The 24,600-nt window shown below is 44.5% G+C and overlaps 1 protein-coding gene across 1 annotated transcript in view; it reads left to right on the top strand.

The window, feature by feature from the left end:
* Positions 1–96: 96 nt before the first annotated feature.
* Positions 97–24,600, top strand: part of sobpa (sine oculis binding protein homolog a) — a gene marked incomplete at both ends in the record, with an annotated part of 36,874 nt that continues 12,370 nt past the window's right edge. The window contains 5 exons of the mRNA XM_084310342.1: positions 97–104; positions 612–631; positions 812–957; positions 2,462–2,485; positions 19,697–19,795. Coding sequence (XP_084166468.1) covers positions 97–104; positions 612–631; positions 812–957; positions 2,462–2,485; positions 19,697–19,795 — 297 coding nt within the window. The remainder of the gene's footprint in view (positions 105–611; positions 632–811; positions 958–2,461; positions 2,486–19,696; positions 19,796–24,600) is intronic.

The following is a 24,600-nucleotide window of genomic DNA, read 5'->3' as shown; positions in this document are numbered from 1 at the left end:
AACATAAATAAGACACTACTTACTGTAATAACCAAAACACTCATTGGCCTTTACACCGGCCCCTAATTGTGTCTACACAATTATAAAACAAATAACATGGTCAGGTGAGTGTTCATTATAGCTGGCCATTCTTCTACATACCGGCGCCTAATTGTGCTTAAACTAAACACAGTGACAAAATATATATATATATATCGGAGAAGCTACCGACATAATCAATTTCAAATCATAATTCCAAACACAAATAAGCTTGACTGGGTCCTGGTTTTCGCTTGTTGTCCCTGTGCATGGGAAGAACAAATTAATTAGCGAGTCAAGTAACAGTCAAGGTATTTCCATAACATCAAAGTACTTCAAGCACTAGGCTGTTGGTCAGGCTTTGTCCAACAACTGGTTCCATTATTATGGGTACCGTTCTAAAATATAAACATACAAGATCTACATACATGAGCCAAAGAAATAATGCCTCTCTTTTTTTTCATTTTTTCTTTTTAAACAACAGAGCCATATAGCTCTGATAGGCATATAGCCAATGTCTATTCGATGGTCAACAGAGCCCTATAGCTCTATAGGCATATAGCCAATGTCTACTGGTTGTGACTCTCCATCAGGGTCATCAGGAATGTCTGCGGTAAGTCGGTCGGGAAGTCTCAGCCATTCTTTCCCAGGTTTCCTTACGCCGTCGTCTTTTGTTATATCATAGTATCATAGTATTAGTATTGTTATTATTCTTGTTATTATTATTGTTAATAATTATTACGAATCTATTATTATATAATAATAACAGTCGGCTCTCTCTCTCTCTCCCCAGACGACGAGGGCGTGCAGATCCTGTGCGCCTGGTGTCAGAAGGTGGGCGTGAAGCGCTACTCCCTCAGCATGGGCAGCGAGCTGAAGAGCTTCTGCAGCGAGAAGTGCTTCGCCGCGTGCCGGAGGGCCTACTTCAAGAGGAACAAGGTGAGAGCCCGCCTCGCCTCAGAGCCTGAGCCAATCACATTGCAAGGCCTCGCGTCAAAGCCTGAGCCAATCACATTGCAAGGCCTCACGTCAAAGCCTGAGCCAATCACATTGCAAGGCCTCGCGTCAAAGCCTGAGCCAATCACATGCACGGCAGGCAGATCACAGAACACAGACAGGCTTGTTTTCACATCACTTTATATATGAACCAGGGCTGCCCTCCAATCAGAAACAACCTGTGAAACATCTCACATCTCACCTCCAATCAAAAACAACCTGCAAGACATCTCTTTTCCAATCAGAAACAACCTCCAAGACATCTCCCCTCCAATCAGAAACAACCTCCAAGACATCTCCCCTCCAATCAGAAACAATCTGTAAAACATCTCGCCTCAAATCAGAAACAACCTGTAAAACAATCTCGCCTCCAATCTCTGAATCAGGCTTTCCGTGACGTTCTTCGTGGTCCTCCAATGGGGTTCCAGAGAGTAATATGATATTCTGTTTGTATGATTCTCAAATGAGACGTGCTTATAGTTTAATGACTAAGTCACTAAGTTATTAAAAAGTGTAGACCCTTTTCAATGGCATTGCGTTGCTATAGGGAACAGCTTTGGGCCCAGGTGTGTTTCCTGTCAACAGTTGATTTGGACACAGACACAGGAAGTACACCTGGGCCCAGTCACAAGTGTCATGTTTGAAAAGGTCTGTATTATCAAAACACTTGAGAAAAGCTACTTGTTGCAATAGTTCACTTTGAAGAGTTTGGGCAGGCATTCCTGATATAAACACTGTACTCACCTTTTGACTGATATAAACACTCTCTACTCACCTTTTGACTGATATAAACACTCTCTACTCACCCTTTGACTGATATAAACACTCTCTACTCACCCTTTGACTGATATAAACACTCTCTACTCACCCTTTGACTGATATAAACACTCTCTACTCACCCTTTGACTGATATAAACACTATCTACTCAGCTTTTGACTGATATAAACACCATCTACTCAGCTTTTGACTGATATAAACACTCTCTATTCACCCTTTGACTGATATAAACACTCTCTATTCACCCTTTGACTGATATAAACACTCTCTATTCACCCGTTGACTGTTATAACCACTCGTCGGTTCTGGCTTCCGGCTCCTCCCCTTCAAGTTTCAATTTCCAAATTCCAAACGACTCCTTTTGTGACATCGTGAAAAATTCTAAAAGTAATCTTGCGCCTCACGGTTCCAACAGAATGCGCACTGTGTTTAAAAAAAATAATACAAAATGAATAAAAGATGTCCCCACAACCAGAAGCCACCCACAATGAATCATGGATTTTTTTTAACCACATTATCTTTTTCTAGGCAGTCGGTTCCTAAAATGTCTCGGTCGACTGTGATCGGAAAAACACAGACGGCGTCGTCGATGTATTGAGTTGTCCTTTTTCTCCCCCCCCTCCCCGGTGAACTGTAGTTAAACAATGTGCTTTCTTTCTTACACCGAAGCTTGGATATGTAAGGAATTACACTGTGAGTATAACATGTTTTTATAATCTCTCCGTTAATCTACTTGTCTGTCCCCCTTTAAATCAGTTCTTCATCCAAGCATACTTCACCTTACCGAGCACTGTGTGGTGGGCACGGGGCAGAGAGGCAGGGGTGCACATAATGTGTGAGACATTTGAAATGAGTGACATCCAATTTCCTTTATTGTTTTTTTTTTCTCTTACATTTTTTTGTGACCGTTTTCTTATTGAATTTTTTTTTACCACAGAAAACCTGCACTGTCCTGTCCTCACGTATATGTCTTCCATCTCTCTCTCTGCTAAACGTGATAGATACATATTATAGTTTTTTTTTATTGCAAGGGATAAGACCAGCGGTCTCAAACTCATTCCATCGTGGGCCAAGTTTTAATTTGATATGAAACTATTCTTCTGATTCAAGTTTCAAGTTTCAAGTTTCTTTAATAGTTGTCATACAGAAGTACAGAATACTTTTATACAAAATGCTTCTTACTGTTACGCTCCAGAGACTGTGCAAGACAAGATAAGTATGAAATAAAATAACATAGTATAGCATGTAAATTAGAAGTAAAAAAAAAAATGAGGTCACAGTGTTCAGTATAGACATAATGTACAATGTTCGATGCAGAATAGACGTCCGGCTCTCCTTCCAAGTCGTCGCCTTGGCCATGGCCACAACAAAGGATCTCAGCGGGCCAGCGGGCAGGTGTTTAATCAAAGATCCCAGCTTTCTAGTCTTGCACAAGGACCAATCAGCATGGGTATGGGCGGGTTCATTTTCCATTGATGGGGATTTGATTGGCTGTTTTTAAATAAAGTGCGGCCGCAGGATTAATAACGTTAACGTTAGTTCGGCCAGAGAAACAAATATACTAATTAAAATGGTTGGACCTGCGAGATTTGTACTTTGTACTTTGTAGGTCTGCATTTTAAATGTAAGGATTAAAAAGTATGTTTTTTTTCTCTGAAGTGTAATTGAGTATACAAACCTAATAATACTCAAGTAAAGTACAAATTCCCCAAAACAGTACTTAAGTATTGTAACGAAATACAATTACTCAAGTACTTTACACCCCTTCATTGCACACATTGTAGCGTAGTCATGCAGACACATTCAATGGGTCAAGGTCAAGTTTATTAGTATGTCCCAAACTGGGCAATTCATGTTACAGCAGATAAATAGGAGCTCCACATTTTTTTTTAAACACAGCAAACATACATAACAAAAAGAACACAGACAGACATGTACAGTACATGGTCACAGGATCAGATCATAACAGTCAAACAAGCAACCACAACCATCCCCCCACCCACCCACCTCAAAGCCGCCCTCTCCTGCCTCCTCCATTGATGGCACGAATGGAGGTAGGTATAAATGAGAATTTGTATCTATTGTTTTTAGCTGCAGGGGTCTCCAAACGTTGGCCGGAAGGCAATAATTGATACTCCGGATTTAGGGGGTGAGAGCTGTCCGCTCTAATCGATGCCGCCTTCCTGAGCACCTGCTCGTCATATATATGACCCAGACAGCTGAATTGTACCCCTACAATCTTGCTAGCCCCCCTCCTCACAATCCTGTTAAGGGCATTCTTCTGTTTAATGCCAAGGTTTCCATACCAACAAATGGCAGCAAAGGAAACAACAGACTCTATGAAGGCCTATAGAACACATAGTTCAAGTTCAAGTTCAAGTTTCTTTATTAGTTGTCATACAGAAGTACAGAATACTTTTATACAAAATGCTTCTTTCTGTTATGCTCCAGAGACTGTGCTAGACAAAAATAGATAACTATAAAATAAGTATAGCAAGTATAAAATAGAAGTCAAGTACGTAGACACAAGTGTTCAGTATGTACATATATACAATGTTCAATGCAGAGTAGAAGTAACTGAGTTACCATACAATATACTCTACAATATAATAATATACAATATACTATACAGTGCAAAGCAGAAATGGGATGAGGTACAATTTAGGTACAATTTACAGTAAGGTGTAATGAGGTATGGGCTGTAGTACAAATTCTTTACCAATAAATATAAAGTGTGTTTAGGTGTTCTAAAGTGGGTAAAGTGGGTGCTGCAGTGAGTTGTTTGTTTAAAGTGAGTGTATGCGTGTGGATGTGTGTGCTGTGAGTGCATTTGATGGTTGTTACATAGTGTTATTGTTCGTTGAGCATCCTGATGGCCTGGGGATAGAAGCTTCTTCTGAGTCTCTCTGTGCTTGCCATGAGACTCCGGTATCGCTTGCCTGACCGCAGCAGTTCAAAGAGGCAGTTGTTTGGGTCGCTGGAGTCTTTGATAATTCTCTTAGCCTTACCCATGCACCGCTTGTTGTAAATGTCCTGGAGAGTGGGAAGCCCCCCTCCAATTGTGCGTTCGGCTGAACGGGCCACTCTCTGTAGTCTGCTACGGTCTTGTGCAGTGCTATTCCCAAACCAGGAGGTTATATTGCCAGTCAGGATGCTCTCTATTATACAAGAGTAGAAGTTCTTAAGGATCTTCTGACTGACTTGAAACTTCCTTAGGCGCCTGAGGAAGTAGAGGCGTTGCCGTGCCTTCTTCACAACACTGTCAATGTGTGTGGTCCATGTCAAGTCCTCGGATAGGTACTTGAAACTGTTCACTCTCTCAACCGGTGCCCCGTCGATGCTGAGGGGGCTGTAGTCCCTGACCCCCGACCTCCTAAAGTCCACAATCATCTCCTTTGTTTTGCTGACGTTCAGGGAGAGGCTGTTCTCTTGACACCATCACGCTAGAACCTTGACCTCCTCCAGGTAGGCCCTCTCGTCGTTTGCAGAGATCAGGCCCACCACTACTGTGTCGTCAGCAAATTTGATGATTGTGTTGTTGTGTGCCACACAGTCATGTGTGTACAGGGAGTAGAGGAGGGGACTCAGAACACAGCCCTGGGGGGCCCCTATGTTGAGGGTGATGGATGAGGAGGTGCAGTTGCCTGCTCTCACCACCTGGGGTCTGCCCGTCAGGAAGTCCCAGACCCACTGGCAGAGGTCATAGTTCAAGCCCAGGTCCCTGAGCTTGGCTATGAGTTTGGAGGGGACTATGGTATTGAATGCTGAGCTGTAGTCGATGATCAGCATTCTCACATAGTTCCCCTGCCTCTTGTCCAGGTGTGATGCTGCTGTGTGCAGCACATGGGCTATGGCATCCTCCGTGGACCTGTTGGGGCGGTATGCAAATTGCAGGGGGTCCAGGTTGATGGGGAGGGAGGAGATGTAGCCCTTCACTAGCTTCTCAAAGCACTTCATAGCTATGGAGGTGAGAGCTACAGGGCGGTAGTCGTTGAGGCAAGCAGGCTTGGATTTTTTGGGTACAGGGATAATAGTGGACTTCTTCAGACAGTTGGGGATGACAGCCTGTTCCAAGGACAGGTTAAATATGTCAGTGAATACCGGGGCCAGTTGGTCGGCACAGACTTTTAGGACGCGGCCGGGGATACCGTCCGGTCCTGCTGCCTTCCTGATATTCACTTTCTTAAAGGTCCTCCTCACCTCATGTTCTGTTACCCTGAACACTGACCCCCCTCCATTGCAGTGGTTTGTAGGCTGGTGTTGTTATTCCCACATAGGAACACACATACATTGTTTCTGGGGGTCGCCGAAGACATTTTGTCTCTACGCTTGACCCATCCCATCATCCTTCCCCCCCAAGGCCAGCTGGGAGCAGACATGGGCATTTGCTTTGAGTGCTCATAACTCAAAACTCATCAAACAAGACAACCTCAAAGTGCTTTTTGGTGGAATAGCCGTTTAAGGTCATAACTCTAAGTAAATGTTGGTGGAATAGCTGTTTAAGGTCTTAACTCTAAGTAAATGTTGGTGGAATAGCCGTTTAAGGTCTTAACTCTAAGTAAATGTTGGTGGAATAGCCGTTTAAGGTCTTAACTCTAAGTAAATGTTGGTGGAATAGCCGTTTAAGGTCTTAACTCTAAGTAAATGTTAGTGGAATAGCCCTTTACGGTCTTTGTTTGACATCCCTGTACACTTGTGTAAACAGAATATATCAGCACAGCCAAGCATGTAATATTCAGGTCTCTCATAGTCAGGATATGACCATATCAGGGTTATTGTTAACTAGAGACTGAATATTGTTGGAGTACTAATGTAGGCCTACATGTAAATGTGTTGATATTCAAACTGAAGACAAAACACAGCGCCCTCATTGGACGCGTTGATCCCCCCGATAGCTAGCATCGCAGCGCGCGACGCGGTCACCCGACGCAGCTAGCATCACAGCACACGCGACACAGTCACCCAACGCAGCTAGCATCGCAGCGCGTGACACAGTCACCCAACGCAGCTAGCATCGCAGCACACGTGACACAGTCACCCAACGCAGCTAGCATCGCAGCGCGTGACGCGGTCACCTGACGCAGCTAGCATCACAGCACACGCGACACAGTCACCCAACGCAGCTAGCATCGCAGCGCGTGACGCGGTCACCTGACGCAGCTAGCATCACAGCACACGAGACACAGTCACCCAACGCAGCTAGCATCGCAGCGCGTGACGCGGCCACCCGACGCAGCGCATTTTTTACTTTCTTTCCCCTCGCGCTATATAGGACACAGACGTATATAGCTTCCAGGAATAATAATAATAATAATAATAATAATAATCATTGGGATATTCCTGTACCGTCAGCAGCAAAACGAAAGCACCCCCCCCCCCAGACACGGTCGATATTTCCACATGACGGAGAGAGAGGGCGGGACACGTCGGAGAGGCTCGCGTTCTATATCCTGTCTGGCACTCGCAGCACGTCCGATGCGGCCCGTCTGTGTAAAGCGATACCCTGGTGTTTCGTCTCGCGCGCGCCCACAAGGTTGGCCACAGCAACAAGCCCTTCACCACCCGCCCACCCACCCACCCACCCACCCACCCACCCAACCCACCCCCCCGCTGCTGCTGTCATGGCTGTCTGAAAGAGTATCTCGTGTTGTCGGAGAGGAGAGCGGTGGGCGGTGGGTGGTGGCGGTGCGAAGATGTGGGCATCGTGTTGCATGAAATATCTCCAGCTGCCCGCTCATCCCCACGAAACCCCATCCTCCTCCTATGGGAGTCTACGGGATATGAGCCGGGACGGGTGGGGTGGTGGTGGTGGTGGTGGTGGTTTGGATTCCTCACATCTCCTCTGCGTACCTTCAGATGGTGTGTGTCATGTGGTGAATGATGGCCAACCGATGCAGTTGTTTGCGTTAGGCGGTGTACGATTGCAGGATTGGGTTGTATGTAAGGTGTTGAATCTATGCCCTCCTGCTCTCCCTTTCTATCATATCACCTCCTTCTGCTCGCGTCTCTCTTTCCATCACCTCCTGCTGCTCCCGTCTTTTACGGTTGTGCTCTTGAAAAATAGGTTACACGTCTCATTGCATGCCTAATAATATTGGCAATATTTTCCCGTCACCCTGAATAACGTTAGGTCGCTTTCACACCTATAGTTACGGTAGACTCTGTGCTCTCACACCTATAGTTACGGTAGACTCTGTGCTCTCACACCTATAGTTACGGTAGACTCTGTGCTCTCACACCTATAGTTACGGTAGACTCTGTGCTCTCACACCTATAGTTACGGTAGACTCTGTGCTCTCACACGCAGGGACGTGCACAGGACTTTAGAGGGGCAGGTGCTCAAAGGCTGAAAAGGGCACTATACCTGTGTGTATTTTAACCGAGCGCGCGCAAAACCGATTTCTAAGGGCCCTTTTCGGGCGGGGGGCCCACCTTTTTATGCTTTTTGGGGGGTTTTGGTGATCAAATATTGAATATTGAACTATAATAATCAGCGCAGGAGCTCACTTATCCTTGAAAGACACTTTTATCACTGACTTAAAAGGCCCATACATCTCCATAAATGTTCAGGGGGGGAGGGAATAAGTGCTTACCCTACAGACCCCAAGAGGTGCTGTATATTCTGTATTGTTTAATATAAATGCCTTTTTTATTCCAATCCCGATTTGTATTTGAGATTCCCAAATCCCATCGGACTTGACTTCTTCGTGTCCCTCAGTGAGTGTAATACCAGCATTCAACTGTATGCGCCACAGCGGTTTCTATCATCATCATCATCATCACCCACGCTATGCATAAAATATATAGGTCCGCGGAGAGGCACGCTGAGGAGGCCGTGCAAACTGCAATGGAATATGGGGCATCTCTCTCTCTTTACCTAATATTTTGATTCTATCCTGACATTTTTCAGTTGGAAGGGCAGTCTATATGCGTAACGGTAAAAAAATATTTTTTTTTTTTTTTTAATGGCACTTTTTTTTATGGGGTTCAAAAAGGCAGGTGCTCAAGCACCCCTTGGGCTCTATGTGTGCACGTGCCTGCTCACACCTATAGTTACGGTAGACTCTGTGCTCTCACACCTATAGTTACGGTAGACTCTGCGCTCTCACACCTATAGTTACGGTAGACTCTGTGCTCTCACACCTATAGTTACGGTAGACTATGGGCTTCTGTGTGATTCAGGGGTGAAGTTGCAACATTGTCACATTTTTCATTTGGTTTGTTAGCTTTCACACTGCACTTTGTCAAGCGCACTAGACTTTGTAAACAAAGCCAGGTAAAGTCACGTGATCACACAGGTCAGCGTCCTATTGGACATCATTTTGAATCCCATACCTGCCAGCATTATGCTGTGAAAAAGGGGCTTCAAACTTGCAGGAATATTTATTTCATTTTTGTCAGGGCTGACTGCAGACAGGCACTGAGGAGATGTACGTTTACTCTGGGTTGCCAGGGTGAGCAAGAATAATTAAGCGTGGTATATGAAGGGGATACGATGGTTTCTCAATCTAATCAATCTAGCCCGACGGGGTCCGGTACCGGACCCAAAATGACATCACGTCATAAAACAATCTCTCCAGACTGTATGACATAATGTTGTGTTTTTTTTCTTCAAATGTAGCCAAGAGTAAAGACCCTAATCTTGTCAAAACAGCAGTCATAGTGTATATTTTCAACAATATGTTTGTTTACCAATAGGCTAAAGTGTTATTAGTGAGATTTTAGTTTATGGAATGTCTTCATAATTGAGTGAATATCCGCCATTTTGAATTCACATCGCGACTTCGTTTGTAGTCGTATGAGGAGAGGGCATCCAGAGCAGTTGCCTGCTCTCACCACCTGGGGTCTGCCCGTCAGGAAGTCCAAGACCCACTGGCAGAGGTCATAGTTCAAGCCCAGGTCCCTGAGCTTGGCTACAAGTTTGGAGGGGACTATGGTATTGAATGCTGAGCTGTAGTTGATGAACAGCATTCTCACATAGTTCCCCTGCCTCTTGTCCAGGTGTGATGGTGCTGTGTGCAGCACATGGGCTATGGCGTCCTCCGTGGACCTGTTAGGGCGATATGCAAATTGTAGTAATCTACCATACAGTAGAGTAGTCTACCAAACAGTATAGTAGTTGTCGTATATCTATGTACATTTCTAAGGTTAATTACAGTGCATACAGGCTTGTTAAATGGAGGGAAGAAAGCAGAATGATAGTGTGGTTCCTCTCTCTGACTCCACTAGCCAGCAAGAGAATAAACGTGTAGTCAGGACAAACAGAACTATAGTTCAACTCAGATGATTTATTGCCGCAGGGCCAAAGGTGGATAAAGCAGGTTATTTACATGCAGGGATTATTATCATATTACATCATAGTCTACCAAACAGTAGAGAGTAATCTACTGAAAGTAGAGGCCGTGTTTCCTGTACAGAGATGTATTTCTGTATCACCTGTACTACTATTATTTATTATTTATATAGAACTGCTCCACATGGATTTTTAATATATCATGCTTTAAGTACTGTAGTTTTAATGTAGTTGGTGTTTTTCCTTTTTATAGTGGTATTTTTTACTGTAGTTTTAACGAAGCTGGTGTTTTTTTTTATAGTGGTGAGTGTCTATGTATTGTGACTGTATGTTTGTCTTTTAACCACTCTGCACAAATTAAGTTCTGAAAGGAAAATTAAGTCATTTGAAGTTGAAGTTGATTTGTGGTGGCGGCACACCACGACAATATCAAACAGGCCCGCCACAAACAGGTTCCCCAAACGTATACAACAACACTTGAATAATGTGTTGTCTTGCACATACACACAGTCCTGCCCACTCCTCTGACCGCGTATTTCACCTAGTAGTTGATCTTCTGGGATGTCCGGTTTGGGAGATTCAAATTTCAAATGTCATTATGAATTATGAAAATGGGGGACCCTGATGTAAACGAGACGAAAGTCTTTCTCTGGTCTGCATCCCCTTAACAATTGTGTGTATTGAGCCGTACTGTATTGTACCCATTCTGCAATCTGTTAATAATATTTTCAATCAATTCAATCAATCAGACATCAAGTCAAGTCAAGAGTTTTCGCGGGTCTCGTCTGCGGTCGCTCAAGCCTCGTCCCGTGGGTTCTAGAGAGGTCCTCGTCCCGTGGGTTCTAGAGAGGTCCTCGTCCCGTGGGTTCTAGAGAGGTCCTCGTCCCGTGGGTTCTAGAGAGGTCCTCGTCCCGTGGGTTCTAGAGAGGTCCTCGTCCTGTGGGTTCTAGAGAGGTCCTCGTCCCGTGGGTTCTAGAGAGGTCCTCGTCCCGTGGGTTCTAGAGAGGTCCTCGTCCTGTGGGTTCTAGAGAGGTCCTCGTCCCGTGGGTTCTAGAGAGGTCCTCGTCCCGTGGGTTCTAGAGAGGTCCTCGTCCTGTGGGTTCTAGAGAGGTTCTCGTCCTGTGGGTTCTAGAGAGGTCCTCGTCCTGTGGGTTCTAGAGAGGTCCTCGGCTCGGTTGGCGTCTATTTCTTTCCTCTTTTTGTCGTTTTTGTCCGCTCTCTTGGCAGGTGACGGGAACGCAGGCTTAGGGCCCGGCGCATCTCTGCCCAGATGGAGGTCTGGCTGGTGACAGCTGGCGCGCCGTCCCCCCAGGACACGGCTGTCGCCAGAGGGCTACTAAGGCATGCCTGGGCCCCGCTCCGCTGTTCTCTCTCATAAGTGACTTCAACAGGGGGACGGCTGCTGTACTCTGCCGCTGGCAGGATGGAATCTAATCACCTTAAGAGAATCCCAGTAAAAAAATAAAATACCCCAGTTGGCCTTGAGACAGAACTGAACACCGCCAGACCTTAACGTATATTTGGATTTGGTAGACTATTTTGATTCCTGTTTCGTTTTAATTGGCATCATTCCTGCCTCATTAGATGATACAGTTTGAGTGGCAGTAGAGAGTAGTGTACCAAACAGTATAGTAATCTACCAAACAGTATAGTAGTGTACCAAACAGTATAGTAGTGTACCAAACAGTAGAGTAGTCTACCAAACAGTAGAGTAGTCTACCAAACAGTAAAGTAATCTACCAAACAGTAGAGTAGTGTACCAAACAGTAGAGTAGTGTACCAAACAGTATAGTAATCTACCAAACAGTATAGTAATCTACCAAACAGTAGAGTAGTCTACCAAACAGTATAGTAATCTACCAAACAGTATAGTAATCTACCAAACAGTATAGTAGTGTACCAAACAGTATAGTAGTCTACCAAACAGTATAGTAATCTACCAAACAGTATAGTAGTGTACCAAACAGTAGAGTAGTGTACCAAACAGTATAGTAGTCTACCAAACAGTATAGTAATGTACCAAACAGTAGAGTAGTCTACCAAACAGTATAGTAGTCTACCAAACAGTAGAGTAGTCTACCAAACAGTAATCTACCAAACAGTATAGTAATGTACCAAACAGTAGAGTAGTCTACCAAACAGTATAGTAGTCTACCAAACAGTAGAGTAGTCTACCAAACAGTATAGTTATCTACCAAACAGTAGAGTAGTCTACCAAACAGTATAGTAGTCTACCAAACAGTAATCTACCAAACAGTATAGTAATGTACCAAACAGTAGAGTAGTCTACCAAACAGTATAGTAGTCTACCAAACAGTAGAGAGTAGTCTACCAAACAGTATAGTAATCTACCAAACAGTAGAGTAGTCTACCAAACAGTATAGTAATCTACCAAACAGTAGAGTAGTCTACCAAACAGTATAGTAGTCTACCAAACAGTATAGTAATCTACCAAACAGTAGAGTAGTCTACCAAACAGTATAGTAGTCTACCAAACAGTATAGTAGTCTACCAAACAGTAATCTACCAAACAGTATAGTAATCTACCAAACAGTAATCTACCAAACAGTAGAGTAGTCTACCAAACAGTATAGTAATCTACCAAACAGTATAGTAATCTACCAAAACAGTAGAGTAGTGTACCAAACAGTAGAGAGTAGTCTACCAAACAGTATAGTAATCTACCAAACAGTATAGTAGTCTACCAAACAGTATAGTAATCTACCAAACAGTATAGTAATCTACCAAACAGTAGAGTAGTCTACCAAACAGTGTAGTAGTCTACCAAACAGTAGAGAGTAGTCTACCAAACAGTATAGTAATCTACCAAACAGTAGAGTAGTCTACCAAACAGTATAGTAATCTACCAAACAGTAGAGTAGTCTACCAAACAGTATAGTAGTGTACCAAACAGTAGAGAGTAGTCTACCAAACAGTAGTCTACCAAACAGTGTACCGCAGCTAGCGACTGATGTTTCTCATACATAGGCACACACACCACAATATCAAACTGAACACCAGACCTTAAAGTATATTTGAATTTGGTAGAACATTGTGATTCCTGTTTCATTTCATGGCATCATTCCTGCCTCGTTAGATGATACAGTGTGAGTGACAGGAGAGAGAAGAGGGCATGATGAAGAGGGCAGTGAAAGGGTTAACCGTCTGTGTTGTCGCAGTAAAAGGGGTAACCATTTGGTAGTGTGGCAGTGAAAGGGTTAATGACGAACATATGGGGGAATGTGTACAAGTGACAATGTCCTTCCAATGTGATTATCTTCACCATCATGACATGGCCCTAGTGATGATGTCTGCCTGTCTCTCTGTCTGTAAATCTACCTATCTATATATCTATATGTCTGTCTGTATATCTGTCGGTCTGTCTATCTACCTATATATATCTATTAGGGATGCCCCGATCACGTTTTTTGCCACCGATACCGATCGTCTATGATCCATATCGGCCGATACACTGCCGATACCGATCGTTTTTGGTTTTTGTTATAGCAGCTGGCAGTAATATACCGTAGGTCTAACACAGGCATTCTCAAAGTCCAGACTCCAGTCCAGATCCGGACCGAACCACAACTGTCTCTGGACTCTGAGCAAATTATACTTTTCATATGTATTATCTGTATTATCTGTATTATGAGCAAGACAGCGCCAACACGCAACAAGTCGAAATTCTCCACTATATCCACTACAAGCATGTGCATGGCCGACCGCTCCACTGTCTGTGTGTCTGTCTACTCTGCTTTGGTCCAATCACATTCCCCCATCCACAGTCTGCGAATCAGAGGCAGAGTAGGGCGGGTCTTCACAGCATGCTAGTTGTCTCCTCCAGCGACCGGGGGGCTGAGAGAGTACTCGTGTAGCGAGCTGAGAGAGTACTCGTGTAGCGGGCTGAGAGAGTACTCGTCTCGACTACACTTAATGGCTGGTCGCCCAGCCCTATGCATTCCATGACTTTTCTTGTGATCGCATTAGCCTTCTGACTATCACGGTTATACGCACGGGTGCTCTCTAAAGTGGTTTGCGTTAGCGGCCATTTTGGTTCTCTCTCTTTGTACTCTCCGCGGTAAGCTTAACAAACTCTCCATGCTCCTCTGGGTGATGGGACTTCAAGTGTCTTATTAAATGAGTTGTGTTGAAACTTTTTACATTGCTTCCCCCACAAGGTATTTTATCCTGGCATACTACTGTACATTGCAGATGGCATTTGTTGCATCTGTCTCAGACACTTTGTAATAGTTCCACACCGCCGACATGTTTTAACATGCAACAATGACACCAACTCCGCTGAGAATTGGCTCATGTTTTTCGCGTCATCGATCGGTTTTCGCAATCGGCGACTAGGAGGCATTATCGGAATTCCCCAATCTCATATTTATACTGAATATTGGCCGATACCGATCGCTGGTCGATCGATCGGGGCATCCCTAATATCTATCTATCTACCTATCTATCTATATATGTCTGTCTGTCTGTCTGTCTGTAAATCTATCTATCTATCTATCTATCTATCTATCTATCTATCTATCTATCTATCTATCTATCTATCTATCTATCTATCTATCTATCTATCTATCTATCTATCTATCTATCTATCTATCTATCTATCTATCTATCTATCTATCTATCTATCTATCTATCTATCTATCTATCTATCTCTCTCTCTCTCTCTCTCTCTCTCTCTCTCTCTCTCTCTCTCTCTCTCTCTCTCTCTCTCTCTCTCTCTCTCTCTCTCACCTCATTAGTACTTATATGTAAATTAACTGGCAGAGGGCCAGAGGGTCACAGAACAAACTGCAGACAGAATAATGACACAATGTCACGTCTTTGAGTGTGTGTGTGTGTGTGTGTGTGTGTGTGTGTGTGTGTGTGTGTGTGTGTGTGTGTGTGTGTGTGTGTGTGTGTGTGTGTGTGTGTGTGTGTGTGTGTGTGTGTGTGTGTGTGTGTGTGTGTGTGTGAGAGAGAGAGAGAGAGAGAGAGGGTGTGTGTGTGTGAGAGAGAGAGTGTGTGTGTGTGTGTGTGTGTGTGTGTGTGTGTGTGTGTGGGTGGGTGAGTGAGAGAGAGAGTGTGTGTGTGTGTGTGTAAGAGAGAGAGAGTGTGTGTGTGTGTGTGTGTGTGTGTGTGTGTGTGTGTGTGTGTGTGTGTGAGAGAGAGAGAGAGAGAGAGAGAGAGAGAGAGAGAGAGAGAGAGAGAGAGAGAGAGAGAGAGAGAGAGAGGGTGTGTGTATGTGTGTGTGTGTGAGTGAGAAAGAGTGTGTGTGTGTGTGTGTGTGTGTGTGTGTGTGTGTGTGTGTGTGTGTGTGTGTGTGTGTGTGTGTGTGTGTGTGTGTGTGTGTGTGTGTGTGTGTGTGAGAGAGAGTGTGTATGTGTAAGAGAGAGAGAGAGAGTGTATGTGTGTGTGTGTGTGTGTGTGTGTGTGTGTGTGTGTGTGTGTGTGTGTGTGTGTGTGTGAGAGAGTGTGTATGTGTAAGAGAGAGAGAGAGTGTATGTGTGTGTGTGTGTGTGTGTGTGTGTGAGAGAGTGTGTATGTGTAAGAGAGAGAGAGAGAGTGTATGTGTGTGTGTGTGTGTGTGTGTGTGTGTGTGTGTGTGTGTGTGTGTGTGTGTGAGAGAGTGTGTATGTGTAAGAGAGAGAGAGAGTGTATGTGTGAGAGAGAGAAAGAGAGAGCATTATTGTGTCAAACTTCAACATTGTTTATTGTCATGTGCACAGAGTTAAACAGACAGTTTGCCGTACAATGAAAATCGTACTTTGCTAGTCCGCCCTTCACACAAAATCACACAATACTTAACTACAACATTTTACTATTTAAATACAAGCGAGTGCTAAAAATAAAGTAAAAATAGATATTAAAAAAAAAAGTATAGATATATACAGGTCACCGTGAGTAACATTGCACGTTGCAAGTACTTTTACTCTTACTTAGTATATCAAGGTCAAGGTCAAGTTTATTAGTATATATGTCCCAAATTGGGGCAATTCATGTTACAGCAGATAAATAGGAGCTCCAAAAAAACACAGCAAACATACATAACAAGAAGAACACAGACAGACATGTACAGTACATGGTCGCAGGATCAGATCATAACAGTCAAACAAGCAACCACAACCATCCCCCCACCCACCCACCTCAAAGCCGCCCTCTCCTGCCTCCTCCATTGATGGCACGGATGGAGGTAGGTATAAATGATCATTTGTATCTATTGCTTTTAGCTGCACGGGTTTCCAAACGTTGGCCGGAAGGCAATAATGCCTTCCTGAGCACCTGCTCATCATATATATGACCCAGACAGCTGAATTGTACCCCCACAATCTTGCTAGCCCGCCTCACAATCCCGTTAAGGGCATTATTTAGTTTAATGCCAATGTTTCCATACCAGCAAATGGCAGCAAAGGAAACAACAGACTCTATGAAGGCCCTATAGAACAAAATCAGATACATTTTTTTTATAGCCTCTATTTATTGTAACGTTTAATATAACTGATCTCATCTTAAAATGACTACCTGATTCAACAGTGGAATCGTGCAAAACTAATCAGTAAAACAGTCAAATACGCCTACCTCCGGTCAATGGTCTCTAGCTACTAGGGCTGACCCCTATTAATCGATTAGTCGACTAATCGGTCGAAAGGAGCCGTAGTCGACTGGCCAACCTCTTAGTCGAATATAATAAAAAAAATATATTAAATTTTTATTTCTTTTATCATTCTTTCCAAAAGAAAAGAGGCCTAGAAGCGTGGCTAACGCTAATGGCACGCATACGAGAGGCTAACTGCCTAAGAAAACAGGCACAGAGGCACTGAAAGAGGATTTCACCCGTCTAATGAACACACAGACAAGACAAATATCAAGATGTATCCATCAGTGGACCAATTGCATGCTTTTGCAGAGGACAAGAAGCCTTCAGTCGACTCCTTCAGACCTTAAAAAAGGCCACAGCCCAAATGGAATGATAAAAAAATATATATAAATTTAAAAAAATTATAATAATTTAAAAATATTATACTTTTTTTTGTTGACCAATAGTCGACTAACGGCAAATTTTGGCCAATCCTAGTCGACCATCCAAATCCTTAGTCGGGGACAGCCCTACTAGCTACACACCCTCAAGACCCCTCCACTCTGCATCTTCTGGCCGCCTCAGACCCACTCCTATCCGAGCTCCGGGAGGGTCATCAAGGAGAAGTCGCCTATTCTCTGTCCTCGCCCCACAATGGTGGAACGAACTGCCCACCACAGTTAGGACAGCCGAAACACGTCCAATCTTTCACCGTCGACTAAAGACACACTTCTTCAACCATTATCAAAAAAAAAAAAAAAAAAAAAATAAATGCACTTGTCTAGAGGTCAGGTAATAGTCCTAGGTAATAGGCTATAATCAGATTGGACGCCTTCTTGAGCCGAAGCATGGTACGACGTAGAGAATCTAAATGAGCGATACCACTGATTACCGTTGTGACCTCAGCTGACGTTACACAAGTTACTGCAGTTACTACCGTTAGCGTTGATATCAGCGGTATGTTACCCGCCAGGAATCGGTACAAACAAGCCTCTCCTCAATTTTCGATCGGTTCGTTTTGCCGTCGATTTCTCTTCAGATACCTCCGATTTGTGATCCCTCCCCTCGGTTGATTTGATGGTGACATTGACGTCGGTGCACTCCGCGGCTAAAGTTGAACCTTTTAAAAGCGAGATCGACCCCCGGGAAAGCACTGAGGCGTTACCGTTTACCGTTTACCGTTACCGGGAAAAGCACTGAGGCGCGTCGTTTGGAGGAGACGACAAGACCATTTAAACCGTTCGAAAAGTTTTCCAAAGGTGATCACAGCCTTAATCAATACTTTTACCCAACCCGAGCACACGCACGCACGCACGCACGCACACTCGCACACACACTCGCACACACACACACACACACACACACTCGCACACACACACACACTCGCACACACACACACACACATTTGCACACACACACACACACACACACACACACACACACACACACACACACACACACACACACACACACACACACACACACACACACACACACACACACACACACACACACACACACACACACACACACACACACACACACACACACACACACACACACACAGTGGAAGTCACAGTCACAGCCCGACAGTCACCACAGCATGCCCTCGCTCACCCCACGATCTCACAACGTTGAAAGACACTTTTCCTCTCATCACCGTCTCCTCTCATCACCGTCTCCTCTCATCACTGTCTCCTCTCATCACCGTCTCCTCTCATCACCGTCTCCTCTCATCACTGTCTCCTCTCATCACCGTCTCCTCTCCTCCTCTCATCACTGTCTCCTCTCATCACTGTCTCCTCTCCTCCTCTCATCACTGTCTCCTCTCATCACTGTCTCCTCTCCTCCTCTCATCACTGTCTCCTCTCATCACTGTCTCCTCTCATCACTGTCTCCTCTCCTCACTGTCTCCTCTCCTCCTCTCCTCCTCTCATCACTGTCTCCTCTCATCACTGTCTCATCACTGCCTCCTCTCATCACTGTCTCCTCTCATCACTGTCTCATCACTGTCTCATCACATCACTGTCTCCTCTCATCACCGTCTCCTCTCATCACTGCCTCCTCTCATCACTGTCTCCTCTCATCACTGTCTCCTCTCATCACTGTCTCATCACTGCCTCCTCTCATCACTGCCTCCTCTCATCACTGCCTCCTCTCATCACTGCCTCCTCTCATCACTGCCTCCTCTCATCACTGCCTCCTCTCATCACTGTCTCCTCTCATCACTGTCTCCTCTCATCACTGTCTCCTCTCATCACTCTCTCCTCTCATCACTGTCTCCTCTCATCACTGTCTCCTCTCCTCACTGTCTCCTCTCCTCACTGTCTCCTCTCATCACTGTCTCCTCTCATCACTGTCTCCTCTCCTCACTGTCTCCTCTCCTCACTGTCTCCTCTCATCACTGTCTCCTCTCATCACTGTCTCCTCACTGTCTCCTCTCATCACCGTCTCCTCTCCTCCTCTCATCACCGTCTCCTCTCCTCCTCTCATCACCGTCTCCTCTCCTCCTCTCATCACTGTCTCCTCTCCTCACTGTCTCCTCTCATCACCGCCTCCTCTCCTCACTGTCTCCTCTCATCACTGTCTCCTCTCCTCCTCTCCTCCTCTCATCACTGTCTCCTCTCCTCCTCTCCTCCTCTCATCACTGTCTCCTCTCCTCCTCTCCTCCTCTCATCACTGTCTCCTCTCCTCCTCTCATCACTGTCTCCTCTCATCACTGTCTCCTCTCATCACTGTCTCCTCTCCTCCTCTCCTCACTGTCTCCTCTCATCACTGTCTCCTCTCATCACTGTCTCCTCTCCTCCTCTCCTCACTGTCTCCTCTCATCACTGTCTCCTCTCATCACTGTCTCCTCTCATCACTGTCTCCTCTCATCACTGTCTCCTCTCATCACCGTTTCCTCTCATCACTGTCTCCTCTCATCACCATCTCGGTCTATTTTCCTTTCTTCCATTTTTATGAATTTGTTGTTGTTTCTGTTCAGCTGTTTTGTTTTTTGTCCATCCGTGTAAAAAGCAGCCATTGTTTCTCCCCTCAGGCGAGAGACGAAGACGGCCCGGGTGGTGGGATATTACCCCAGCAGAGCTATGCTCAGGACACGCCCAGGGTTGTCTTCAAGACAAACAGCGATGTGCTTGTAAGGATACTATATAACCCACTTATTAACACCGGATAAAGTCTCTTATGAGTTTATCAAAAACACACACTGTTTTATTTGTTTTTCTATTGTTGTCCATTGTTTCAATGAAAGGAAGGAGGATTGGTTTATAGGGCCGTTCTCTTGTTTATGTCCACAGACTTTATTGATTCTTACTTTCGGGGTTAAGAAAGATAGACAAGGGTCAGGGGTCAATCCTAGAGGATGACCTTTTATAGGTTTCTCATACAGTTTAGAGTTGTTTAATGAGAGGTTTCTCATACAGTTTAGAGTTGTTTAGTGAGAGGTTTATCATACCTTTAGAGTTGTTTAATGAGAGGTTTATCATACCTTTAGAGTTGTTTAATGAGAGGTTTATCATACCTTTAGAGCTGTTTAGTGAGAGGTTTATCATACAGTTAGAGCTGTTTAGTGAGAGGTTTATCATACAGTTTAGAGCTGTTTAATGAGAGGTTTATCATACCTTTAGAGTTGTTTAATGAGAGGTTTATCATACCTTTAGAGCTGTTTAATGATAGGTTTATCATAAGGTTTAGAGCTGTTTAGTGAGAGGTTTATCATACCTTTAGAGTTGTTTAATGAGAGGTTTATCATACCTTTAGAGCTGTTTAATGAGAGGTTTATCATACAGTTTAGAGCTGTTTAGTGAGAGGTTTATCATACAGTTTAGAGCTGTTTAGTGAGAGGTTTATCATACGGTTTAGAGCTGTTTAGTGAGAGGTTTATCATACCTTTTTCCATGTCATTTTGTTTTGCCATCTCCATTCAGCGTTGTATCCAGTGGTTGATTCATGGGGAAATGGACAAAAGCGCTGGGGCATCTGCGCAGCATGTGTGATGCTATTCCTTGTCTTCCTCGTCATCCCCCACAGTGCAAAGTGTCTCACAAAGCGTCCACTTTTGCGGTTAGCTATAGCGTCAGGTGCTAACATCAGAGCCGGTCATATACAGATAGCATAACTATGTGTTTTGGTGATATAAAGATAGTATAACTATAGACCACCGCAACACTTCCGGGATTCTGAAATCATGCGAGAGAGAGCGGGGGGGGGGAGAAAATGAATGAATGTGGAGCCTTGACATTAAGTGGTTGTAGCTACGGCTGTGGGGGTGCTGGAGACATGACCCGATATACTTTTATATACGCCTGAGTCTCCTGAACACGGAGAGACCAATCCCCAAGTCGATCGGCACTTTCTCGGCCGAGCTATAGTCACCTTTCCGCACCTACTCCCAAACAGATTGCCCACGGACTCTAGGTTCGGGAGTAGGTGCGAAAAAGCTTGGTAACGGCTTGGTATTGTAAATTCTTTGTAGGATTTACGAACTCGAAAAAGCAGTTGTAAATCGGACAGACAGGTGTGCGTAATTATAATGATAATTAATACGACAATATTTGTATAATTAATAATTACGTTTTGCATTAATAGTCCTGACTCAATGAGGCATTGTGAGCATTACACACACACACACGCACACACACACACACACACACACACACACACACACACACACACACACACACACACACACACACACACACACACTGCAAACTAAATAAATAAGAACTAAACCGATCGCGCGGATATAGCTACTGTATAGTGGAATATACTGTATTAATATTTCATATACCTTGTTATTATTATATTATTTATTGTTGGTCTTATTTATTTATTACATTGCTTGCCAGTGTAGAAACGGCTTGTATATGTGACTATTGTACTTACATTTGTACATACGTATTTAGTTGTATTGTACTTGTGCTGTACTGTATGATGACAATACATTTTTATCGAGCGTGTGCACACATGTGTAGGCCTGTGTGTGTGTGCAGGATACAGTATCAGCTGCTGCATTGTTATGAACTATAGATTTATATGGAATTCGTTAAACTATTCTTAGTCTATTCCACTATATCACGCGATTGGGTTATGCGGCAGGTGAGCCAGGAGGCTTACTGAAGTATACTGTACATACAAGCATGTGTGTGTAATGCTCAGATTCCTCATTGAGTCCTGACTATAAATGCAAAACGTAATTGTCGTATTTATTATAATTATTTAATTCCGATGATGTCTGTAGAATCGACTTGAAGCAATCACCAACTATTTATCCCAAATGAAGCCTTTTATCACCTGTGCATTGTATGTTACTATTGATTCTGGTCTCTGACAAGAACAAGTTACAGGTTGAAAAAACCCTCAGCTCTGAACTCGGCAGAATCTGCACCTGGCTCGCTGATAACAAACTATCATTACACATGGGCAAAACAGAGTCCATTCTCTTCGGTTCAAATAACAAACTCAGCAAGACCGACGGCTTCTCAGTTACAGTGGGTGACAATATTGTCACAAGGAAAAAAGAAATTACCTACCTGGGTTCCATCCTAGAGGCAAATCTTTCCTGTGACAAAATGGCATCCAATGTAATAAAAAAAGTCAACCAACAAACTCTATTCTTGTACCGGATCTCCTCTCTGGTAAACAGGAATACCCTGAAGACTCTGGCAGGAGCACTCATTCAAGGGTACTACGACTATGCTTGCACCTCATGGTACCAAAGCACCTCAAAGGTGCTAAAAACCAAATTACAAACATTTCAAAACAAACTGGTCAGACTACTGCTTGACCTTACTCCTAGAACCCACCTCACCCCTGCCCACTTTGACAACCTAGGATGGCTTAGAGTAGACGACAGAGTACAGCAACTTGCAATGGGCCTGGTCTACAAGATACACTACACGACCAAGGTACCCATGTACATGTCAAAATACTTCCCAGAGGTCAGTGAATACCACGACCACAACACCAGAGGGAGCTCCACAAATCATGTTAAACCCAGATTCGGCTCAAACAAGAAACTAAACACTTTTTGCAATTATGCCACATCAATGTGGAACGCCCTACCCACAGCTGTAAAGGAATGTGAATCACTACCCACTTTCAAAACCACTCTCAAAGAACACCTACGGGAGACTGCAATTCGAAACTGGCCCCTGTAAATGTCCTAACACAACCCCCTCCAATGTACAGTAAATGACCAAGTATGGTTTTGTCAATATTCCAATGTACAGTTTTGCTTGTACAGTTGTACAGTGTCCGTACAATGAAAATCGTACTTTGCTAGTCCGCCCTTCATACAAAATCACACAATACGAAATACTAAATAAAGAACAATTTAATTGCACTTTACTATTACATTTGCACTCTGGTTGGATGTTGTATTGTACTACTTGTGCTGTATGACGACAACAAGGCAGGGATGTAATGCAGACCCTCTCACCTCCTTATAATGAGCTGGCAGGGCGTGTCTGTAAGCAAATGAGGATAAATGTGAACGCGCCAGGAGATGTGAAAGAGTGACAACGATGAGTGACATGCGTGAGTGAAAGGGACTAAACATGTTTCGCAATTATGCCACAAAAATGTGGAACGCCCTACCCACAGCCATAAAATAATGTGAATCCCTACCCTCCTTCAAAACCGCTCTCAAAGAGCACCTACGGGAGGCTGCAATTAGAAACTGGCCCCGGTAAATGTCCAAACCCCCAGACCACCCCCCCACCCAACCCCAATGTACAGTTTCTTCCCCCTCGAATGTATATATTCTCTTTTTTTTTTATCCACTTTTTCTCCCATTTTTCTATTTTTCTCCCATCCCAATTTTCATATCGTCCAATTCAACCCTCCCCTGTCTTCGAACGTTGTTTCTTGCCTCCCACAAGCCGGCTGCAATGTGGACTAAGCCATACATAGCACGAGTCCCCTCCGATACTCGCGGTAACAGCAGTCGCATCTTTTCACCTGCGCGGCTCGATCTTTCAGCGTCGAGGGTCTGGGCTTTGGAGGGGCCCCGCCCCCGTTGCTTCTTGATTCTACTGCGCAGGCGCACCAACCGACCTGTAGGAGTCGCTGTCCACAACGCCCGATCCCCACCCTTCAGTTTCCCTCCCCGTAATACGGCCAATCTGTATTACTGTGGACGACCAGCTAAACTGAAAGCAATGTGGAGAGCGGGGCTCGAACAGGAGGCATCCTGTTCGAGCCTAGTCTCCAGCATTCGTTGCGAGCGCCTTGCCCACTGCGCCACGTAGCCGCCACCTGTATATATTCTCTTTTATGATCACTGTCTCTTAAACAGTACTGTATATTTGTATATCTTAATGTCTGGATGTAACAGTACTGTATGTTGTGTATGTCATAAATGTCATTATGAATTGAAAATGGGGGACCCTGATGTAAACAAGACGAAAGTCTTTCTCTGGTCTGCATGCCCTTAACAATTGTGTGTATTGAGCCGTACTGTATTGTGTTACGGTTAGGCATTATAATAGTGGACAGATGTAACGGGTGTAAAACTCACTCCCCAGAGGCATCCAAACTGAGCGCTTAGAAGGGAATTCCTTTCTTGGCGCAGCGGTTTGTGATGTCGCCCGCAGTGCGGACGCCTGGGGTTCGACTCCCACTCAAGGCATGGTCGAATTCGTGACAGGGGCGAGTTGCCTCTGTTACACTGGTGCCGTAGACCCGGATGCCTTGGGTGGTGTGAGTTTAGGGGGGGTGAATGTAACGGGTGTAAAACTCACTCCCCAGAGGCATCCAAACTGAGCGCTTAGGAGGGAATTCCTTTCTTGGCGCAGCGGTTTGTGATGTCGCCCGCAGTGCGGACGCCTGGGGTTCGACTCCCACTCAAGGCATGGTCGAATTCGTGACAGGGGCGAGTTGCCTCTATTACACAGAGAAGAACCCAGGAGCAGAGCAGCAGAGGAGAGACGAAGACAAAAG

The sequence above is a fragment of the Notolepis coatsorum genome, assembly GCF_963971535.1.
Source record: "Notolepis coatsorum genome assembly, chromosome: 3".
NCBI lineage: Eukaryota > Metazoa > Chordata > Actinopteri > Aulopiformes > Paralepididae > Notolepis > Notolepis coatsorum.
This window is presented reverse-complemented; position numbering and strand designations above follow the sequence as displayed.